This window comes from Xyrauchen texanus, chromosome 28, assembly GCF_025860055.1.
Source record: "Xyrauchen texanus isolate HMW12.3.18 chromosome 28, RBS_HiC_50CHRs, whole genome shotgun sequence".
NCBI lineage: Eukaryota > Metazoa > Chordata > Actinopteri > Cypriniformes > Catostomidae > Xyrauchen > Xyrauchen texanus.
This window is the reverse complement of record NC_068303.1, coordinates 17,929,831-17,954,856: the sequence shown is the minus strand read 5'-3', so window position 1 is coordinate 17,954,856 and position 25,026 is coordinate 17,929,831. Positions and strand designations below refer to the sequence as shown.

The following is a 25,026-nucleotide window of genomic DNA, read 5'->3' as shown; positions in this document are numbered from 1 at the left end:
TTAAAATGAATGGGAGAAATTGGAATGCCCTGCACTCAACTGATGTAGAAAGGAAGATTATATTGACATGTTTATGAAAAGGCACATTTTGTTCATGTGGTGTAACCTTGAGTAAAATTCTTGATAATTTTTACTCAAAAATGCATAATATTTATTTAAATCCTTGAAAAGTTTGTTTGAAAACTTTTTGTAAATTAATGAATGCTTTGTTTATACTCTCATGTGTTGAAGGTGCAAAGAAAGTAACATAATACTTTTTAATTAATGGTTACACCACATTTTTTTATTATGATTTTTTTTGAAAATGCTATAAAGGTTTTTCAAAAATGTATGAAACCAAATTGAATGTTGTTGTTCTACATTTGGACATGTGACCATGAGGTAATACAAAAGTAATTAAAAGTAACATGACTACATTACTTATTGTGGTAATTGGATTAAGTTACTGATTACATTTGAATAAGTAATCATTATTTGTAACAGATTACATTTAAAAAGTAACCCTTCCAACCAAATCTATACACTCACTGAGCACTTTATTAGGAACACTATGGTCCTACATGTTCTTCACCTGTTGTAGCCCATCCACCTCAAGATTCGACGTGTTGTGCGTTTTGAGATGCTATTCTTCTCACTACAATTGTACAGAGTGGTTATCTGAGTTACTAGTTACTGTAACCTCAACATTAGCTTGAACCAGGCCATTCTCCGTTGACCTCTCTCATCAACAAGGCATTTTCATCCGCAAAACTGCTGATCACTGAATATTTTTTGTTTTTGGCAACATTATGTTTAAACTGTAGAGACTGTTGTGTGAGAAAATCCCAGGAGATCATCAGTTACAAAAATACTCAAACCAGCCTGTCTGGCACCAGCAATCATGGCGCAGTCAAAATTTGAGATCACATTTTTCCCCATTCTGATGGTTGATGTGAACATTAACTGAAGCTCCTGACCAGTATCTGATTTTTTATGCATTGCACTGCTGTCACACGAATGGCTCATTAAATAATCGCATTAATAAGTAGGTGTACTGGTGTTCATAATAAAGTGCTCAGTGTGTGTGTGTGTGTTGTGTGTTTATGTGACTTATATATCAGTGAAAATCATACATGAACATATACATTTGTTTTGCATGCAGTATATTACCACATATCAGTTTTCTGTATGCGGGAGATTTAAGATCAGGAGTGGACAATGCTTAAAATGTGTTGCGGATCTAAGACACCTTTTCTCTCTTCATACAAATCATCTACATCCTACATCTCCACATCCTCTAGTTTTCTCTACAGCACCTTTTATTAAACCTATAAAAAACATATTGATGGCTGGTGTGTCCATGAAAACTACTTAAACTGACCTTGACCAACACACATTAGAAAATTCATTAAGAAAAAGTGCCACACGTCTGGAAATAGGCTATGCCAAGTTATAATGCTCTCCTCCATCATTTGATTATCATTTGAGGCATTACTGCTTCTATGATCGCAAGTTAATGTACATTAGGTCTGGGCAATATGTAAGAAATATTTTCACAGTGTTTTTATTAAAAATATTATTGCGATATCTGATTAAATCATCAAACCCTTTCCCCCACTGTTGAGCCTGTTAAGTAATCGTATTAACCACCCAACACAAGTAATAAATTATACAAATAAATAAATGTAAAAATATTTTTAAAATAAATAAATATAAATAAACATAAAAAAAATATGATGAAAACCTGCACCAAGCAGAACTGGCATTGCATTCTTCGCTTACCCCTCATGAATAAACCATAAATAATCCATTAGCTCTTGAAAGTTCAACATAACCCACATCATTTCTGCTTCCATAAAATGGCTAAAACAGTTTGTTTACTTCATTTAGTCTGTGCTTAAACGAATAGAAAACACACATTTTCTTTTTAGGTGTGAGCCTAAAAATTCCCTTATGTCCCCCAATTATTGCTGACTAATCATTTACACAGTGTTCTTATCGAATTTGTGTTTGTATTTCATTAATGCTGCCAAAATAAAATGAAATAGAACTCAATTTTAGGTTGAAAGTGAATGCGTTTTTGTATTATTTTATGATTTAATCACTTTCATCTTTGTTTTTTCATGTACTTTCCCTAAGCAAAGTTCCTTAATGGGGTCATACATTTATTTCAAAAGAAAACTTTAGTTTCATCGTTTGACTGTTGCAATCAACATCGGGGTATTTGTCAGGTATTGTTGAAACACAATTACATCGTTCTGACCCCCCAGCCCTATACACCAAAATCTAAATATTCATGGCGCAGCAGTATTTTTGTGCAGTTGGCATCTGATTAAACTGGATTGTGGATGGTTAGTAAATGCTAAAATACTGCATGCAAAAGTGGCCCAACTGTAATTATGAAGCAGGTTCAGTTCAGAAAAGTGATATATTTTAATGTTAATGGTAAAACTAAATCATTTACTGGTATTTTTTATTTAAATATACATGGGAAAGAGGTTCAATAAAGATACTTCTGCTGGTTGACCACCTGACCTTCACATTTTCTACCTCTTTCTTTTTCTATCTCTTTCTCTATTTTAGAGGCTGAGCTGATGGCCAAGAGAGAAGCTCCACCCACAGAGGCCACAGCCCTGGAGGCACTGTTAAGGGGTGACGGGCTCCTGGACAAGAGGAACAACAACCCTAAAGAGGAAGAGACATTGCTGGAAATCCAGGTAGCACATTCTACAGTCATTTAAAAGAGAATTCACTAGTTTGGACATGCAGGACAATATATTAGGAGTCTGTCTCAAACAGGGCTCTGCAAACCATCAACAGCACCGCACACTGTGTGTATTGTATCTGTGTGTCATTGAGAATGGAGAGCACATAAAATGTCAGGACTCTGGCAGATCTGGAAATAGCTACAATATATTCACTGTGTCTTAACTAGGCATAATGTGACAACTTTGCAGTGGCAATCAATTGGTTGGCCATTTAATGGCACCTGTTACTTGAAACTCAGATTTAAATGTAAAAAAATAGCTTTTATCTCCAGTCGCTTTAGTCGGGGCAATGGCACAGAGCTTTATAGGTTGTAATTTACCATCATCAGTCAGTCATATCCACATCATTCATTGTCTCTGTAAAGCACAATCCATCATCCAAGACCCCATCCACCCTAGCCGCAATGTTTTACCTCCTATCTTCTGGCAAACAATACTGCACTAATAGTGCAAGGACCACTAGACTCACGAATAGATTCTACCCCACAGCTATATGCATTCCCAGAAGCTGACAGAAGTACCTTTTTTGTACATCTACACTATGTAGTTTACGTGGTCAATTCTCTCACATTATTAAATATTTACTCAAACTTTGAGTGTAAATTAGATTATATGTATTTTATTTTGCAGCTTTCTGTAATACTTGATTCTAACTGGTCATGGCATTCAGTAGTCAAATATGTTGGTGTACTATGGACTGCCAAACTGACTGTTGACCTAAGTAGACAATATTCTACATAGTTGTGGTAGTTTCATATCTCTTGTATCACTATGCAAGCGCTCTCTTTCTTCTGACATAATAATTTAAACGAAAAAACAATATTTAATGTTAAAATATTAGTTAAATTGATTATTAGCCATCTAATAGGTGGTATAATGTAAAGTCAGTGTTTGCTTTGCATTGATCACCCTGTCTGGGATTATTTTGTGGTTATGTATATTATCCTTTACTTACCTTATTAACAGCATATTTATTGTGTTTCCTGTCTATTGTCTTTTAAACAGTGCAAGGGACACTACAACGATGTCTTATGTTCTTCATTTACTGTGAAAGATCAGAGTGTTTAAGAGTTTCATTGACCGATATGTTTTCTGATTAAATTATTGACTATGACTATTGTTTTCTGAAGTGCATTGATTTTATATTGTCATAATAGTTTACCACAACTGTACTTCATTCACTGCAGAGGGTGCTTGAGGCAGATGAAAATGGGGATGGTTTCCATGATGATGAGGATTTTGAAGTGGACACACCAAAGAGGAAGCATCGAAACAAAGGCAGGGTGAGTGATGAGCATGAGAAGGAATCACAGCAAATAAAAAATGAGAGCGTGAGAGCAGAGAGAGAGAGAGTGATAACATGAAAGAGCAGAACATTTGGGATGATGAGTCTGACTTATGGAGTGTGCAGTGATGAAAAAACTGAGATGGAGAAAAAATGTCCAACTTCCAATTGTTATAATGAAATTAGTTAAATGAAATGGACATATTTGGAAAGTGATTAAGCCATTATGTCGTGTGATTTGCATGTTGATTAGAGTCGAGGCTCTGGACGCAGGCGAACAGAAGCGGTGGCCAACGATGATCAGGATAAACCCTACGTGTGTGACAGTAGGTGTCAATTTTGTAGACCGTATTACAGTATAACCTTTGTGCCTTAAAGGGATAGATCACCCAAACATTTTTATTATTCCATTAGTTACTCAGCATATGAGTTTGGAACGTCAAGAGGGTGTTATTTTTTCAGTGCAACACAAAAGCAGTGTTTTTGAGGAACCTTAACGCAGCTCTTTTCCATAAAACAATATTTCATAGTGACTAGGGGTGGGTAAAAATATAGATTTTCTGATGCATCGCGATCTTCATTTGAACAATCTTGATATACTCTATGCGCAACCCTCCACTACAATGAGAGGAAATCACTTGCAACTGTAACAAGATTTCATGCTAAGCGTCTTAAATGTATATATTTGAAAATCAGCTGGTAAATGTTTATATTTGACTCTGTAACAAACCTGTAATAAATTTTGAAGTATAGTAGTGGAGTATTCAGCAACGAGATCCTTTCACTGCATGTTGAGAGTAAAAGTTGTTCCATGTGTGTCTAAAGACGAGATCCACGGGACCCATTTATCATTGGATAAAGTCTCTTTTGATACCCTTTTCTTTACAGTCAGTTCTTGATCAAAAACAACAACAAAAAATTATGTTTAATTCTAATCATGCATGGCACAGGTGAGATAATGGAGTCTTCTCTCATTAACATGTTCTCATTTACATTAGATCTTTACAGAAATGTTGCTTTTATTAAACAGACCGTACCAGTTTTAGCACATGTTCAACAAATCAATGTAAATAGTACAAATTATGCAATTAAACAATTAACAGGGTTCATACAAGTGTTTGATGTGATTGAAGTACTTGAATTGGCTTTTTCAAACTTAAGTCCTGGAAAACCCTTGAAAATAGCAATGTTTACCAAGAGGTGCTTAAAAAGTTCTTGTATTATATACAATCTTAAAATATGTTGCTTAAGTCATTTAATAAATGAAATGTATTCATTTGTTTTCGGAAAAACACTAGACCACTGCTGAAGCAGGAAGTGCAAAGACAGCGCTGTCACGTGGCAGCTGTTACTTTTGGTAGCGCTGTTCAGAATGTGCCAATCAAAATCAAGTGTTACTGGAGGATTTTATTGGATATATTGAAATGGATATCGCTGCTGTGGATTTAACAAGTATGAATCCTTGCAACTATCAGTTTTAATTACAATTTACTCTCCAGAGTGAAATAATTATATGAGCTGTAAAATGTTTTGAACGATTTAAATGCAGACCAATGGAGGATTCAGTTTTGTGAGCCGTCTAGTGTCCCATTCTGTAAAGAACGCTTGTGTCTCACAAAATAGGTTATTTCTGACAACATTTGGGTCAATATCAAAATATGTTGACAAACATGTCCCTTGACTTTTTTGGTCATGGAAAAGCTTTCAAATAGCGATTTTTATTTATTTATTTTTTACCTTTTAATGATATGAAATGACTCTGTTTTGCAAATTCTTTATAAAATATATTTGAAATTGTTAATTGTCTGAAAAAAAATAATTTCCTCCTTCTGGTACACCACTCTATGACATGTAAAGTTATTTTTGTATATATTTTGTACTTATTTTTATAAAAGCATTAGTGTAAGGCTGGACAAGTGTGCAAAAAAGCAAAACAAAATTATTATTAATAATTTAAATTATTAAAAAAAATGTTTGTCCATTGATTTCATGTTATTGGTTTTATCAATGTTAAACCCTTTTTTTTTTTTAATACAAAAGTTGTAAAAAATAATTTAAGGTTTAAGTTCAGAGACTGCTTAAATATGCCTTTTGTGATTTTTACCAGCATGTTAAAAAGTTATTCACATTTTAGCTAATATTTTCACACAAAAATATTTGGTGTTGTACCCCATTGAACCCTAAAAATGTGGTGTTGTAACCCATTTAACCCTCATTAGTGTTAACTTAGTGTTAACTTTCTTATCAAAAATGAAATAACAAAAGAAAGAACAACAGCCAAGTTGTCCTTTATGAATAAAAATGTATGTTTACCCTCAGCGTTTATTGGCAAAAACTGAACTAAATGGAACATTTTGTAAGTCAAATGTTTTTGAGAATGACCCATTTGCAATGTTAGTCAGTTCCTCACATAAATCTGATGTGTGACTTCAGAAAACATGGAACATAGACATGAGTTATATGGACTACTGTTTACATACCCAGTTATTCAATTTTGTTGGAAAGCGAAGTGCGTTTTAAGGGAGCACATTACAATTGCACATCAGTTTCATCATGAATGAATCAAGAATTGTTACTGTGAGAATGTGCAGTTAAAGATGCTCATTGTTTTACTTGTAATAAGTGGTGTTTTATAAAAATAAATTAACTGAATGGTTAAAATATTTTTATTTAAAATTAACAAAAATACTGTGTTTTAATGACATCTTGAGCAAATAAAAATGTGCTTGAAAAGTCCTTGAATTTAACTTTGAAGCATCTGTACGAACCCTGAATAAACATGTAACAAAATATATATATATATTAAATATAATATCTTATTTATTGAGTGAATACATGGATATGTAAAGTTTTTAAAAGCAAAATGTGACCAAAATGATGAAAAACTAATAAACTATAATTAGTCAAATGAATAGTTTTGTAATATATTTAGAAAGTCCGCTGTTTAATTAAAAGCATTAGCTGGGAGAGAATTTCTTTCATATGTAAGCAAAAGGGACATTATAACTGAAATATACCCATATGAACTGATATCGATAGCTTGTGAATCGGAATCCAGTCGGTGAAATCTCTATCAATACCCAGTCTTAATGGTGACCACGAGATGTCAAATTCAAAACTAGCTAAAAAACACCTAAAATCAACACACAAAAACAAAGCTATTGCTTGGCTTCATAAGACTTGGAATATAGTGCACAAGTCAAATGGATCACTTTTATGGGGATTTAAATATATATATTTTTTGTCAGATATGGTCGCTCATTGTATTGAAAAGAGCTTTGTTAAGATTTGTCTCCATTGTGTTCCATAGAAAAAACAACAGCTTACCGTGTTGGAATGACTTAAAGGTGAACAAATAGTTACAGAATATTTGTTATTTGTTTAAACCCTAAGCCTTCTAAAAAATGTTATCTAATTTTGTATAATTCCTTGTACATTTTAGTAGTATTCTCTTTTCTGTCATCAAATTAACAAATACATTTTCAATGTCTCTGAGCTGTGTTTTAATCATATTGAATGTCATTTATTTTGACTGTAGTTCTGTTTGGCTGTCTTTTTCTTTTTTTTTGGTCCTATTAAAAAAAAAAAACATATTCCACCTGTGTTTCTCATCTCAGCATGGTGATCTTTTATAATCTCAACAGCATGTGACTACCTGACAAAATCTCTCTGGAGGAGATACAGCTGCTTTGGGTTCCAGAGGCCTCTCTGAATGTAACTTACTCCCTGTTTTTTGTTTTCTTTCTCCTCTTTTGCTTTGTGTCTTCTCTGTTTCAGACAGATACAAACAAAAGCATAACTCAAAAACTACTGATGCAGGTATTCAGCCATGTTGTCATCTTCCTCTTGCTTGGACCTGTGGGCTACGCTAATGACAAGGCTAATCAGTTAATGCTTCTTTTGTGGAGGGATTATTAACATTAATCAGCTGGTTCCTTCTCTCTGTAGCTGCTGTTACACCAAATCATGATATTTCATAACGGTTGGCCAAAGCTATACTGCATGGCTAACAACACTGCATTTTTCCATCTACACTAAAAAGCTAAGCTAAAACACATAGCCTTTTCATTGCTGCACCTTGACACCTAGAATACAGGCCCTATTCTAGGTAATCCAACTGCTGCATTGCTGGAACGATTGACTCTGGATGTGCAGCTTGCTCAAATGAATGCATGTAGTGGCTTCCCTTTTCCCCTTGACTCCTTTATTTTCTGCCTGTGTCTAACTATATGATTCGGCACAGTCTGTGTAAAAATATCATATGTTACATCAAGTATTCAAAGGTGAAGTGTGTACTTTTTAATAGTTAATAGCGTCACTAAATGGAGTTGCTAAAATAATGATTTTTATTAATTTAGAAATAATGACCTGTTTTTAAACAGGTTTCCCAATTACTCCCTCATTTCCCATTAATTCTAAAATAGATAGTCCCACCCCAAATTTACACCATTGATCGAGATAATGTTTTTGTGTCAGGCTGGTCGGTATGCTCAAACAAACAGAGCACTGTTTTGAAAGTGCTAAAGTGTTGACCCTTTTCAGGGAAATCAACCTACAAAAGGCTTAGGCAACCTATTTCTAGTTATCTCTGCATGTGAAGTTGGAATAGGAAGAAGTATTTTAACTTCCCAAAAAATTACACACTTCACCTTTAATAGGGGTGTGATTTAAAGGTGCACCAAGTAATTTTTTCCTCTTAAAAAGTTTTTTCCCCTTAAAGGAATGGTACTATTGACATATATGTTTATATGATGTTCTCTCACATGAGATCAAGGTTCTAGTCTTATCAGTGGCTTGAAAAAGCTGTTTTATTACTAAAAAGGTGGGTTGCCGCCTCATCTAGAGATTACATGACCATCCAAATTTTTCTAATTTTATCTCAGAAACATTCCAATTAATGGATACTTTTGGTTACAGATCAAATAAATCAAGTGTGACAGTTAAACAATAGTCTATATCTACATTGGAATCCGTAATGTCTTTTGCTTTTGTGTGATGCTGCATCCACACCAATAGGTGTCTGTACAGTTGTTTAGGAAAAAATACTTGGTGCACATTACAGCGAACCTTTAAGACAAATATGCAATGACAATTTCAGTGCATTTAACTTCTGTAATGTGAAATATTTCAGAGGAAAACAGAACATTCATCAGGCAATAATGTAGGATGGGACTTAATTTATTAGTTAATATTATTTTTTACTTACCTGCTCGCTCAGCAGAAATGTCACGTTACGTCAGCAGAAAAGTCATTTCAGAGATGGAGAAAGTTATTACATTTTGTGTATATATATATATATATATATATATATATATATATATATATTATTATATGTACTGTATATATACTGTATATATATATAGTACATTCCCCAGAATATTGAATCAACATAGTAATACTAGAAAAATCTATTAAATATGGTCCCTTTTTCATATTTTATTTTTAGGTAATTAAAGAAAACTGTATTGAAAATTGTGACACAGACCTATATTAATGTTTTGAAATGAATCTAAACTCATTCATGTAATTTGTGTGAATTTCAGTTGTTTATTTAGACATTAGAAGAACCTCCTACTGTAGTAGTGATCTGTTTTTAGATACATATGAATTCCTTCTTCGAGGTACAGTTGTTTATACTTATTTATAGATTTTTAGTGTGAGCATCTATTACTGTTACTTTCAGAGTGAAAATATTGGCCTTTCCTTGCTAGTATTGCAGTCTGCAACCCACATAAGCTTGACATATTTACTGCATCCTGCTTGACCTGTAGAATACACAGTTCTCTCTCAGTGGCATATAGAGAAGAGACTATGTAGTAGGTGCTGAGGTTTAAATAATACAACCATTTAAGATAACATGTTTAGGAACAGCAAGCCATATTTATTCTATATCCATAGACACATCAATACTGTTTGATACATCCTGTGTCTGTAATCTCATAGTGTATCAATCTGGAGCCTGTATCTAGTTAAACATGTAAGTAATGCATAGGCCCACCTTTGTATTTAAGATTCCACCTCTATCACATCTGCAATTTACAGTTACAGTCATTGCAGAATTTGGAGCAATGCTTAGCAACACCTGTAATTGTTCTGTCTGTTTAGCATATTTCAGAGGGTGTTGAAGACTCACTGTGGGATTGCAACGCTAATACTGTGCCTTGAACACAGCTCTTACTGCCATGTCTCTCTCACTGGATGAGAACATGCTGTGTAGATTTTGTGAAAGTGTTTAGCCTCCACTGCTAGCCACTTTGTGTGAATGTGTTAGCATCCCAGTTTGATTATTAGAGCGGCTTAGCATTAGCTGAGACTGAATTTGATTAGAGGTTTTTTGTCAGTAGAATGAATCTCATTGCAAATTGTCTTCTTTATCTTAGTTTGTGGAAAACGTTACAAAAACCGCCCTGGACTAAGCTACCACTATGCCCATACTCATCTTGCTGAAGAGGAGGGTGAGGAAGAGCGAGAAACAGAAATACCCCAGTCTCCTCCTGTCCACCCTGAGAACCACAAACGTAAGTTAATATTCATTTTATTGGTAAAACAATTGTTTCATATCTGGGACATGTTCTGATACTCACCCAACTGAGAACATGTACTGTAAACACTAATGATCAAAAGTGAGATAACGTTTAATTATACAAATGAGGGTTTATTAACTCTTATTAAATTTGATGTAACTCATTGCCTCATATGTTTTAAGTTTTGCTAACTTATTAGGCTTTACAGTGTGAATTGCAGTAAAAACAAATACTAATAAGCTGTCTGTAACAGTTCGGGAAAGGAGGATGCTGGAGCTAAATCCACATTCAACGAGACATTAATTAGAACACAACATCAAACTGAAAACACAGCAACATAAAACAAACAAACAAACACACACAGAGCGGCCGCATGTGTCTCTCTCTCTCTCTCTCTGGTGTCCCCAGCTCTTCCCTTATCTCCCTTCCGCTGATTAGGCAACTCGGTGCCGGGCATGCATACTCACGGCCCGGCCACACCCTGCTTCTCTTCACACTCCTCCACCGCCCAATTAAGGCTGGGGTGCCATCCAGACTGGTATACTCCCCCCATCTCTGGAGGGCAGACGCTGCCCTTCCAGCCATTCCGCCACCCGATGGTCCTCCCCACATCCTGAGAATCTGAGAGAAATGAGGGGAGGGAGGGGGAGAGAGAGAGCGAGCGGGAGAGATGGAGAAAGAGAGAGAAAAGAAAGCGCTCTACTTCGGCTCCAGGAGGCACGCCGCCCACTCGGTCCTCAGCCACTCCTCCGTCCCCTGGCGGATGGCAGCTGTTCCTCCACCTCCCGGTGGATGGCAGCGGGTCCTCTGCTTCCTGGCGGATGGCAGTGGTTCCTCCGGCTCCTGGCGGATGGCAGTGACATATCTGTCCATTGGCAGACGGCAATGGCTCCTATTTCTCCTGCCGGCGAGTTCTACTGGACCGCGTGCTCTTCCTCGTTTTCCAGGTTTTGGCACCAGTGTAACAGACCAAGTTCTTAATGTGGAAAGGAGGAAGCAGGTACCGGTTGAACAATCCACATCAGACATTTATTGCTGCACTTTACAGTGTCACAATAAGACACCCCTTTTCAGCAGTTCACGTAAGGTTTGCTTATCAGCACACACCACACTGACACGCAGATATGCACAGACAGCTTTGTGCGTCTCTCTCTCTCTCTCAAACATCGGCTCCGGCTCCACCGTATCCCTCTCCCGGGTGAGGGGTGGCTGTGGCTCAGGTGGTAGAGCGGGTCGGCCACTTATCACAGGGTTTGCGGTCCGATTCCCGGCCCGCATGACTCCACATGCCAAAGTTTTTTACATTTCTTTCAAATCTGTCCATCACCTTGGGTATTCCTGTATACTGAGCTTGTCACAAACAGTGCATTCTGGATTTGCCTAATCTGTGAAAGATTTTGCAATGCTGCTGGAAATAATTAGATATCTTATAAAGGACCAAACGCATTCTAGATATGGCGCAATGAATAAAACACAATGCAGGTGTCTTGAGATGCATTTTAAATGTGGCACTTTTGCTCTAGATGTTACAAAAACAGAGAGACATGATGCAACAGTTAAAGACGTCTGTCTATTGCATGTATACATTGAAAAACTATTGAAAATCAATAGTTTAAACGGCCCTCTAAGGCAGCATAAATTTGCTACCTACAGTTTGGAACAGCCTGTCAGGTGTACTCTGTCTGGTGCATGCTTATGATGCCTAAAAAACTAGACTGACTAAGTAGACTGCTCACAGGAGTTTGGAACAGAGCTGTTGTAAATATTATTCTGCTATGGTGCTCTCTTCTTTTTATTTTAATCTGTGTTAAATATTTTCAACTGTGTTATTTTAATCTATTTTTACAGCACAGAAAGGGCCTGATGGCACAATCATCCCCAATGACTACTGTGACTTCTGTCTGGGTGACTCTGGCTCCAATAGGAAGACCGGCCAAGCTGAGAAGCTGGTTTCCTGCTCAGACTGTGGCCGCTCTGGTGAGTCCCACTTCACTGTATTCTCTATTACTCACAGTTACAGTATCTGCCCATGTTAGATCAACAATAGTATTTTCACCTCCATCTTATATTCATCACACACTGAGGGAGAACTATATTATGACATTTAATAATCAAGTTGATATCAAGAATATAATAAAAATTTTACATTTTTTACCAGATACTAATATTGAGTAAATAAAAAACAAACAGTAAAGTTTGTCAAAGCTGGCATTCAGTTATTTCTCTCTATCTATATAATCAATGGAAGAGTCTATAGTGTTCTAAAATGGGCCAGATTACAGTAGCTGGATGTTTTTGACTACAAATTAGAGGCACGTAGATTACTGAGGAAGTATAGAACATTTTGGATAAAAAGGGGCAGAAATGCATGCTGACATTACACACTGATCGTTCTTGTGGTTTAAAAGGGGTTAAAAGTAGACAAGTAAGTTGGCCAATCAACAACAGAAAAACACAGATTTCCCAGAAATCATTTTATTAAGTGGCTCATTGAGTTAATTCAAAGTGCACAAACTGAATTCTATATGAATTCACCAAGAGAAATTAAGTATTTGAAAAATCTCAAATAAGTTTAAATCATTTGAATGCACTATCATGTCATGCGTCAATAGTACAGTACATGTCACCTGCTTGTTTGTGCATATCTCATCTTTTCGTGCTTTTTTGCTAGAGCATGTTTGTTTATTTGTTTTTCTGTTCTTTTTATGGACTTTAGTTTGTTTATATTGTTTCAGCTTGGCAAAGGCGTGTCAAACGCAGACTTTTATCCCAGACACAGGATAATTCTACTAGAAAGGCATTTTGATTGAGATTTACCATTAAAAATGTGATTTAAAACAGGGATAGGCTTAATCTGTGAAATGGAATCCAGCACAATGTTTAAGAGATGTGAGTAATTCCACAGATTTGATGCAGTTGTTCAGAGCATAACCTGCATCAGCCATGGTGGGTTTTTTAAATACATGGCAATTATTATTTTTAAATTAATAGCAACATGCTAGCAGAGTAAACATGACTAATTACTTATGAAAAATATTATCAGTAACCATCTAAATACTATAAAATAAAAGTAATCTAATCTGATTATTGTAGTTACCACATTCGCAAATAAAGACAAGAGACACACAATATCAACTAGATGACATACTTAAATGTGTTCTGTACAGCAACCAAACAATCTTACCAGGAAATGGCACTGTTTTATCTTAGATTGGTGTACGTTTTATTCAGTAATGTTCATCACAGTCAGTTTGGCTGGCATTTGTATTAGTGGTTTGAGCATGGATCCAGAGAGGTGTCTATTCCACAGGGTTTTTCCTGGGCCAAAAATGGTCTTTAGTTGTTGCTGACCTATACAGTCACCAATATGCTCGAAGTTGGTAAATTACATAATTGCAATTAATGAATATATAACATAATCAATTCATGTTTACATTGGATATGAGATATTTATCATCATTGAAGCATTTGGAACCCTTTGAATTCAACACAGAATTTTATAGTGCTATGTAATATCAAACTAAATTGAATTAATTTAATAATATTCTGTACCCATGGAAATACCACTTTACTGAGTTGGGACTGTACTAGTGAAAATGTTTGTACCCCAGTAGCATCAAACATCATTCGAACATATATTGCTGAGGAGGAGGTCCAGATTTATGTATTTGCCCTTATATTTACAGCGGAATGCAATAAGCATAGGTAAGACCATGGGTGGCTCCTGAGGTTAATGTAGTTAGTCTTTCTATAAAAATGTATTATAGTATTTGTTATGAACAAATATTAGCCTAAACAAATTTAGAATCTTTAACTACCACTGCCACAGCTGTAATAAAAATGAAGTCTAATAGGTTCCACCTAATAGATTATTAAATATGAAACTATACATTTAATAATAATAATAATTAGTTACACTGTAACTACTTAGGGTGATGATGTGTAATTTGAAAAACCTTTATTTTGGCACATGGCCCAGTGTTGTCTCTTCTCCTCATCCATGTTGTTTAGAATGTCATGGACAGGGCCGCTCCCTATCGCAGTCCACGTGAATCTGCCTTGGGAATTAAGCAGGACTCTACCCGGATTGTAAAACACATTTTGAGTGTAATAGTAGTCTGTTTACTTCCTTTTTTATATAGCTGTAATGAGATAAAGTAAAAAAAATGTTGTACTGATTTCAAAACATTGTTTTAAGAATTGCGTTAGCATGTGAGGTGCGTTTCTATTCTTAAAGGAATAATTCACCCAAAAATGAAAATTCACTCATCATTTACTCACCCTTGTGCCATCCAATATGTGTATTATTTTCTCTCTTCTGCTGAACACAAATGAAGCTCTGAAAGTACTCACAATGCAAATTAATGGGTACCGACATTTTGAAGCTCCAAGAGAACATAAAGGCTGCAATAATGTAATCCATAAGAAATCTTCAGAAGTGATATGATGGTGTGGTTGAGAAACAGATCAATATTTAAGTCCTTTTTCACTACAAATCTCCACTTTCACTTTCACATTCCTCTTCTTCTTTGTGCATATTGCCACCTAGTGGGCAGGGAGGGGAATTTATAGTAAAAAGAAGTACTTAAATACCTACAGAGATGATATATTCTTCTAAAAATATTTGTTTGTGTTCAGCGGATGAAAAAATGTCATGCACAATGGCATGAGGGTGCCATGAATAAATGATGAGAGAATTGAAATGTTTGGGTGAACTATCCATTTAACATGTCACATTGACACATCAGTCGTTTATGAAAGGGACAGAAAACATCTAAAGGTTACTTTTATAACTTATCAAGGTAAGCAAACATCGAGCCATGGCATTTTGCAGGACTGATACCTAGATGATTTCAAACATAACATCTAGTTTAGATGATTAGCTTTGGAAAGAAATGGAGGATCAAGGAGACGGATGTGAATTTGAGAATATACACTCTAATATCTCTGCATTTATGATCATATTTGTTTCCAACAAATCCACCTGGTGTTGAAAAAAACAACAAATTTTTCTGATGTACACATTCAGGAGATAATGTGTTTGTAGGTGTAGATGTGTCTCCCAAACCTTATTGTGTGTTTATATCTAGACATTTGGCTGGTGATTTCTAGAACTTTTGCTGGCAAATTTCCTGGAAAGGTTAACTATGCCACATAAATGTATCTTATTTTTTTCTTAAACTCTTAAAGGGATAGTTCACCCAAAAATGGAAATTCTGTTACTCACCCTCTTGTTGTTCCCAACAAATGATTTTCTTTCTTCCACGGAACACAAAAGGAGATGTTAGTCAGAATGTTAGGGACTGACAGCTTCAATCACCATTCATTTTGATTGCAGCTTTTTGCAAAACTATAAAAAGCGAATGGCTAACATTCCGCCTAACATCTCCTTTTGTGTTACACAGAAGAAAGAAAGTCACACGGTTTTAAACAACATAAGGATGAGTAAAGGATGACAGAACTTTTGATTTTGGTGAGCTATCCATTTAATTTGCTTTAAAGTTCTTACTGTAAATGGTTAGTTTACTAAAAAAATTTTATTCTGTCATCGTTTACCTCCATAACCCCAAGAATGTTAGGGACTGACAGCCTCAGACCCCATTCACTTTCATTGTATGGAAAGAAGATGCAATTAAAGTGAATGGGAACTGAGCCTGTCAGTCCCTAACATTCCGCCAAACATCTCCTTTTGTGCCCCATGGAAGAAGAAATATTCATGTTTGAAACAACTTGAGGGCGAGGAAATTATGACAACTTTTTTGGGGGGGGGGGGGAACTGTCCCTTAAATTGTTTAGGGCATTATCACTTATCAGCTATCTCAGTCATATGGACAATTTTATGTTGCTCACATGCTTCCATTCTTTGTTTTTTCTTTCTTGGCTGTGTTATCCATTGACTGCTCATAATTTAATGGTATAGCAAGCACAGGGAGAGACCAAATTATGTATGCTTCAGTAATAGATTGATTAATTTCATGATGCACACAAAATGAATAGAAAAAATAGGATTAAAGTGTATCAGCTTTTATGTACACTCACTGACATGCACATATCCAGGCAATTGGACATGCAAGACATAATCCCCTAATTTAAACATTGAGTATCTGCAAGTACTGCAAGTTGTCCAAGCACAGAGGAGTGTGAGTCCTAGCTGACTGCAGTGTTACTTGTGTGTGTTTCCACTGTGATGCTGATATGTCCGTCATGCATGTCAGCTGATCGCATCGGTGGGACCAGGGCGAAGAGGAGGACGGGTGGAGTTCTGGACATGTTCGGCGACACATCCGAAAGCGAGGCATCCACCTTTCATGGCTTTGAGGAGGACGACCTGGACGGGCTTCTGTCCGATGTCAGCACAGGCTCACCTCAGTGCAGATAGACAAAGAATTGCAAGCACTGAAACTGAAAAAACTAAAAAGCTTCAGAGGAACTTTTGGCATGTGTCTGTTGCCTGTTTTTTTGTTTTTCTTCTTTCTGTTGTTTTGCTGCAACATGCATAATGGATTCACATCTTCAGACACAACGTTAAATTCAGGAATTGCTTTCAAAAGACAAGCTGCAACCTTTTCTAAATTAAGGAATGTTGTTTTTATTGCGTCACACTTCTGTATACAGAGAGGTGCTATTGGACAGATGAGCCATTTCTTTCGGACTGTTTTTCATTATAGAAATTTGCAGGGACATTACCAATGTGTGGAAATGGATAACATATCACCATGTACTGTAAGGTAGAATGCCACCTATGTGGAAATTCACTTTTGAAATAGAATTTATAGATTTGCAAATGTAACCTCAAGATCTTAAAAGGAAGAAATACTCAGCATGTGTCTGTAGGTCGGCAAGTGAAGAGGGTTTTTTTCTCCTATTTCTGGATAAATACTATATTTGCAAAGAAAAGGGATCACAAGATTTGGCCCAGAGTCCAATGGAGAGGCAGAGAATGGGCTAAGGCCAGGCCCTGATTGGATCCAGAGGAAAGGCAGGACAGTTTGCAGAGAGGTAAGAGCCAATAGGCATTTAAATGTCCATCTCTCCTCCATTCTCAGGACAGCTTCTAAAAAATAATAATTATTATTATTATTTCAAATCAGCTTGCTGGAGGATACATGATGCTTGGCCTCTCCCTAGTTGTGTTGGGTAACCAAAAGAAAAGTAGAGTGACTTATTGTAAGGATGGACTATTTTTTGAGTAACTTCCATTTACAGATCATATTCAGGAAGCCCTTAAAGCTGAAGTGTGTCATCTCTGTGCCACTTTTTCCACCAAACAGAATTGCAAAAATAAGGATGGTTTTCGGAACGCTCATCCTGCCATAGGTCAACAAAACAGATAATCCTGGCCTAAACATACTTCATTGGTTGAGCCAGTCATGTTGTGTCAGGCTGGGGTGCATTTCCCAAATGCGTAATTAGCCAGCTATGGTCTCAAGTTCCATTGATACCAACATAGTTCAACAATTTGGTGTTTTCCTGAAACTGACCCTCCACCTGTGGTTAAAATTATAGTTCCTTGTTAGTTTGCTGTGTGGACATCATTTCACATTGGTGAGGCTTCTTTATCTTTTATTCCATATATATATTTAATTTTGTCAAGACTTTGACAATGTTTAATTGCACTTCAGAAAAATGGCATTGCAGGGTTTGCCAGAAAGTGGTTTAAACGTCACGTGAACGTGGTTGCAGCCTTTTAAGGGATTTAAGGCTGTTAAGAGAAAGCTCTTTAACACAAGTTTCATTTAGAGAACCAGCATATGTGTCCATGTTAACGCATAAGTAGCGTTCTGATTGAAGAAGGCAAATGTGCGTGTGTGCTTAAGTGTGTCGGGGGAACCCCAAAATCTGATTTAAAGATAAACCCCAGTTGCAGCAAAACGTATCTAGCTCAAGAAGCTTTCGCGCATTAAACAGCTTTCTTGAGTATGTGTAAATGAGGTGTTATAATTTGATATCCACAGAAATTATTACTCCACCCCCTGTGTAACGTCATTAACGACAGCTTTATATTGTTGAACCAACGTGGTTCGATTGACGGATGTGCTTTGGATTACTATGGTTTTGAGAAACATTTGTGACTAGCGTGTTCATTTCTCCAATGATGCATACTCTGATCATACTATGGTATTAAGCATTGAGTTAGGTAGTTGCATGGGAAACACACCCCTTGTTGGGATGCTCAAACAAACAGAGCAATGTTTTGGTAGCGCCATAGAGCCAATGTTGACATCTTATGAATGCCTTACATAAAGTTGTGAAAAGAAATTAGATTGAAAAAAAATTAAACACTTCAGCTTTAAAGGAAGGTCATTTTTATGGACGGGCACAACTGTTGCAAATGTTCAATGATTCTTATGATCTTATGATGTAATGAAGACTTTGACATGACATGAAATCGCATCTGGAATGTTCATTTCAGTGAAAGGACGATAAGAGCTTTGAGTATTGACCACTTTGTAAACTGCAAATAATACACTGGATTGCAAGCACATAAAGCATCCTAAATTCAATAGGAAAATGCATAGAAAGCAGAATACATGCAGTTAAGGCACAATACACATTACTTATTGTACAGTGACATCACCCAGTTAATATGGGGGTATTTCCTTGTATCCATTTGTATTATCAAAATGAGGTATATTTGCTCTTTAAAAGCTCTTCTATTTATTGTCACAGTGAACTAATCTGTCTCTTTTCAATTGAAATTGAAAAATGTTAATTGTTAATGCTTTCAATCTTGTCTCTATTTCAGGGAGTTCATTTTTTGAAAATAATAATATAATTTATTAAAATATTGTATAATGTACAGTATATAGGTCCACAAAATGTTGCAGGCTAAAACGTGATGTACTATAACAGCTCCTAATGCTATTTCTTCCAGTGTCTATATTTCTGAAAATGTTTAAAATTCAAAGTTTTAAGAGGCCAAAGTGCATCATGATTAGAGATGATGCTTGGAATGCAGACCCATGGCTATCTAAACCTGGCACAAACCACACAACAAGTATATTTCATTGAACATGTTCTCTATGCTGTGGTAGAGTCCTGTTACCCCAAATGTCAGACTGCAAGTCTTTCACTGGATTTGCTACTGAAAAAACATTAAACATTTGACTTGTGAATTACGCTTGAGTTAAGTTTGTTTCAAGGAAAGATGATAAGAAACACAAAACAATTTAATTATATAATTTGTTTAACTGTATCTTTAGGGTGATTATACAACTCATAAATAATAAGTGATTGTATGTATGTGGTACACTAATTGTGCTCTTTAAAAAGTTTTACACTTATAAAATATCTCTAAAATGATACACACACATGTAGCGGGTCACTTCAGGGGCAGAATGAATACGATTCACTTTATCTTGGTAACCCCCCTGTTATTGGACACTTAATTTAACAGAATAAATTAATCTGACTGAATAAAGCATTTCTATAGTGGCTTCAGTATCTCTAAACTGTTGCTTTTGTGTGATACTGCATCCGTGCTGCACAAGACTACTAAAATATTGGCCAGTATAATGTTAACTAAAAATGATTGAGTGAATTTTAAAGAATTCTTTCACATCATCTGAATTTTTAAGTATAAAATGATACAAAAACACAATAAATCAGTCCTGTTTCCATGCACTTGCAAGAAAATAAAAGGCCAGCCATGTGTATCAAGACAAAAGATGCATGTCTAAATCCTGGAATAATATTCACAACATAATATTGCATGTGAATACCAGGGACAGTGCCCGAAAGAAGAAAGAGGCAGCAATGCTTATGAAACTCCCTGTAGTGAAAGAGCTTCACATAACATCCGACTTCAAGCCAAGGCCCCAGATGCTTTCAAAACTGGGAGGACTGCACATGCTTTACTGGGCATCCAAGCGCAAGGAGCCTGCTGTTCTCACAATCTCATTGAGGAAATGAGCAGGCTGAGGAACTGACACCTCCCTAAGAGACAGAAAGACAGAGTGAGAGAAGAGAGGTTACAAAACCATCTGCCATTTTCCAAACCTGTGCTCACATGACCCTCTCTGTGTTTGGAGCAAAGAGCAGAAGGTGGAGGTGTTTAGGAAAACTGCAGCTTATTCGTTCAACAGAGATTGTGCGTAATCACTTGTGTGTTTCTGTTCATGTCTTTACTCCATTAAGTATGTCGGTCTGTCTGTCTGTCTATCTATCCATCTGTCTGTCTATCTATCTATCCATCTATCTGTCTGTCTGTCTATCTTAAAAAATATATCCATATGATGTAAACATTATACTTTAACATGATTTTAGTATGATAAAATCGGTTGCAGGTTTTACCGGCATTGTGTCATCATTGCAACAAATAAGCAATTTTGAATATGACTTTAAGCTGATAAGGTTAGTAAGCAATTTTATCATACTAAAATCATGTTGACATGTATAATATTTGCATCTTGAGGCTATACTTTTGAAACAGTGTGTATTTTAACATTTATGGCTTGGCCCCATTTGCTTCCACTGTAAACGGCTTTTTCATTTGTTTTTTTATAAACAAGGGACAGGTCAAAATATATATATATATATATTTTTTTTTGTAATCAGCATTAATCACCACAAATTCTGTAAATTGAGCTTAACTTGTATTGAACATGAAACATTCCTTTAAACAAATGCTGTAAAACTATTGGATTTTTCTTTCCTCCCCAATTTGGAATGCCAAATCCCAATGCGCTCCAAGTCCCTGTAGTGGCGTAGTGACTTACCTCAATCTGGGACAAATCTCAGTTGCCTCCGCGTCTGAGACCGTCAATCCACGCATCTTATCACATGGCTTGTTGAGCAGTTTACCACGGAGACGTAGCGCATGTGGATGCCCATCCTATTCTCCACAGCATCCACGCACAACTCACTACGCGCCCCACCCAGAGCAAGAAACACACATTATAGCGACCACGAGGAGGTTACCCCATGTGACTCTATCCTCCCTAGCAACCGGGTCAATTTGGTTGCTTAGGAGACCTGGCTGGAGTCACTCAGAATGCCCTGGATTCCAGGGGAGGTAGTCAGCATCAATACTCGCTGAGCTACCTGGCCCTCACATTAGCTAATGTTAACGTATAAAACATTATTGTAAATTGTTACCTAAATATAGTGAGGTACATGTATCATGGAATACATAATAGTTGTTAATGACTGAATTGAGTTACACTTCTTTCCATCAGATTGTTATTCTTTCATCCTGCTCTCTTTTTTCCCCTCTCTCACCAGGCCACCCTTCATGCCTGCAGTTTACAGACAACATGATGGAGGCTGTGCATACATACCAGTGGCAGTGTATTGAGTGTAAATCTTGCACTCTGTGTGGCACCTCAGAAAACGATGTGAGTTTTGTAATCCTTATATAGGAATATATAATCATCTCTTTCCTCATATAGAGCTCTTCAGAGTTTGAAGAGAATATGGAAATACTTTGTAGATGAACTTGTCTCATCCCTCTTTAAGGGTGTGTATATATGACATCATCGACACACCATTCTACCAATGTGCAAGTGTTAAATTTTGTACCGTTTTAACTGACCACCCCTTATATGGCTGAGTGCGTGTGTGTGTGTGCGGCATGCGCTAACAACTTGGTGATGTGCTTTGTCTTTGTAGGATCAGCTTCTGTTCTGTGATGACTGTGATCGAGGATATCACATGTACTGCCTCAAGCCTCCCATGACACAGCCACCTGAGGGTAAATAAGATCACATCACACCATTCTTCCAAAAGTTCATGTACCCTGAAATAGACCCCATTCTGCCAAATTACTGACAAGTGCCACCAGGAAACAAGGAAGTAATTGCGTTCACATAAGCGGAATGCAGAGTTTGTGTTTTCGCTCTAAAAATACATTTTTACTTTACATACGGTTAGGTTTAGGGTTGGTTTTTGGGTGTAGCATTAATACAGTACGCATTCCTGTTGACTGTATCATTTACAACTAAACATAGAACTCTCTTTTGACGCCACTCTGTGGATATTTCACCCGGAAACTGCAGTTCACACGTGCACACACGTTCAACAACACTTCCAGCTTAGGCCATTGGGGGGGCAGTGATTTTAATTTCAGTATGCACAGACAAATTTCAGCAGCAGAACTTTCGATCTACTGTAATCGAATTCATAGTGCAATCAGTCTGTAGTAAATTCTTAAAGACTCCATGAAATTAAAATGGAGTTTTGTGGACTAAAATGTCTAAGCAAGCTTTAAGGCCATTTATTTACTAGTGTACCCCTGAATGTTGCTAAAATTTACTTTTACCACTATATCACACATTGAATATATATATATATATATATATATATATATATATATATATATATATATACGTTTTTCTCTTCTGGTAAAACGGGCCAAAAATATTGATGACTCATCTAGAATGAGATAATGAGTTATTTAATATTTCCCACCACATCTCCCTAATTCAGTAGGGAATAATACATCAGCACAAGAAAGAAAGCTCTGCTCATCAAGACATGTTCCTACTATATTAATACATCTAGTAATGAATTAAACATCGGTATCTTTTATTATATTATTGTTTATTATGTATACTGTAATGCTAATTATATAGTAAAATCACTGTAAAATCACCATGACACAACCTCAAGTGATTTAATATTTTAATAATACACAGATTTACACAACAGACAGATACACAAATAGCCATGCATTTAGACGAATACACACACTATACATACTCGCATAATGAGCCCACTTAAGTGGAGTAACGTAAATATCTCTGTATTTTGTCTACAGGAAGTTGGAGTTGTCATCTGTGTCTTAATCTTCTGAAGGATAAGGCTTCAAGTGTTGGAGAGCCATAAACGTTGCAAGGAAGTCCCACACAGATACACGTACACATGCACAACAGACTCAGGATGGAAGTTTATCTCTGTTTTCCTCTGTAGTTCTTCTTCTGTTAGTAGTAGTGTGAAGTGGAATAGCCTTCCTCTACCTCTACAAACAATTTCCTCAACCAAGTCCAGGCAATTGGTAGTCTACCTCGCAAAAATCTTGCTCAAGTGGCAGGATTGACCGCTCTAAGTCCAGATTGTCCAACCATGTACAACTATTAGTCTCTATAAAATACTAAATAGCAACACCAGCACAACCACTACATTATCCCAACTGAATTAAGTGATAATCAACCTCCTATACAAACAGAATCGCTTAAGATATGACCCTTAGCTATTATTTCTTACAATGAATTGATAAAGCCATTAAATAGCAAATGTAAAATAAAAAAAGCAATATTATGGTGACAGGTTATCTGCTCAGTTTCTACTGTGCACCTTTAAAAAAAAAGCAAGCCACGGTCTGTGTAAAAAAAAAAAGAAAAAAAAAAGTGTCACATACTTACAATAAACTTCCATACTATGACAGACACTCACAAGTGGTACAAAGCAGAACCTTTTTGTATTTCATTTTATTTTGTTTCTGTTTACAGTTATAATTGTTTTTAATGTGTCTATGAAGTATGTAAGCCCACAGGATTTCTTGCAAATACATCTTATTTGGCTTGCACCAAGAGACTGCATGATATAAAGAGGATAATTGTGAGTAGAAGCTTGTTTTTCAAACTAGGATCATCATTCAGGTAGCCATTTAGAGTTTAGAATCCAACAATAATTGTGAATGCAATCTTTAAATGACAAAATAAAAAAAGTATTTGGAAATGTTTCTCCATATACTGTATTTAAGCAGCACAGAGCTTTAACTTTGTTAGGACTGGAAAATAATTCTGTGTTGAATAGTTCTTGTTTGTTCTTTTATATATATACATTTTTAGCAGACAATTGTGTGGTTGCAAAATTGATGTTACTTAGTGTTTGACTGATTTGGTTATGTTCCAGGAACATTCCAGTTTTGTGTGTCCTAGAACCTTCTTTTGTTACCTCCCTCTGTTTGGAGGGAAAAAAAGCACTTCATACCTCTCTGTGTAAAACATCTGTTCAGTCCATTTTGCATGTCTTTGCTCTTGATATATTAGCATATCTATTTCCATCTGGACATTCTCTCGTGTCATTCCCACCTCTGTCATCTGTATAATACATTAGAGGCTCTATTTTCAGAGCCATTTCATCAAGACTCTACAGATCCTCCGATCTGATGAATATTTTATCTATGCATTTTATCCATTTCAAGGGACGTTACATTTCCATTTTTTCTATAGGATGATTTCTTTACCAATGCAACAAGTGAGTGTGCCGTACATCAACTACTAAAATATTAGTAGTGACTTAAAGAAATGTGTTGTATTATGCAGTTCAAAAAAATTAGTAGATACTAGTAGATACTGTATGTCTTTGTTGTTTAATGTTCATTCCTTGCTCTTAGAATACAGTAGGGTGATTTTATTTTGCTTAGAAAATGGGGGTGTTGGCATTAAGGTTGTTGTCTGACAGCAATGATACTGTGTTTGTATTCATCTGACACTTCCTTGGAAGCAGCAACAGGAAGCATACGAAT

The 25,026-nt window shown here is 36.2% G+C and overlaps 1 protein-coding gene across 5 annotated transcripts in view; it reads left to right on the top strand.

Annotated features, from left to right (window-relative positions):
- Positions 1-24,928, top strand: part of LOC127622175 (zinc finger protein DPF3) — a 51,599-nt gene extending 26,671 nt beyond the window's left edge. The window contains exons 4-12 of one of the 5 annotated variants that reach the window (XM_052096154.1): positions 2,563-2,696; positions 3,935-4,030; positions 4,286-4,358; positions 7,810-7,851; positions 10,413-10,550; positions 12,405-12,533; positions 21,780-21,892; positions 22,167-22,248; positions 23,314-24,928. In XM_052096154.1, the coding sequence (XP_051952114.1) occupies positions 2,563-2,696; positions 3,935-4,030; positions 4,286-4,358; positions 7,810-7,851; positions 10,413-10,550; positions 12,405-12,533; positions 21,780-21,892; positions 22,167-22,248; positions 23,314-23,381 (875 nt within the window). In that variant the 3' untranslated portion in view covers positions 23,382-24,928. The other 4 variants (XR_007967953.1, XM_052096155.1, XM_052096156.1 and 1 more) reach the window with 4 other exon arrangements.
- Positions 24,929-25,026: the final 98 nt, after the last annotated feature.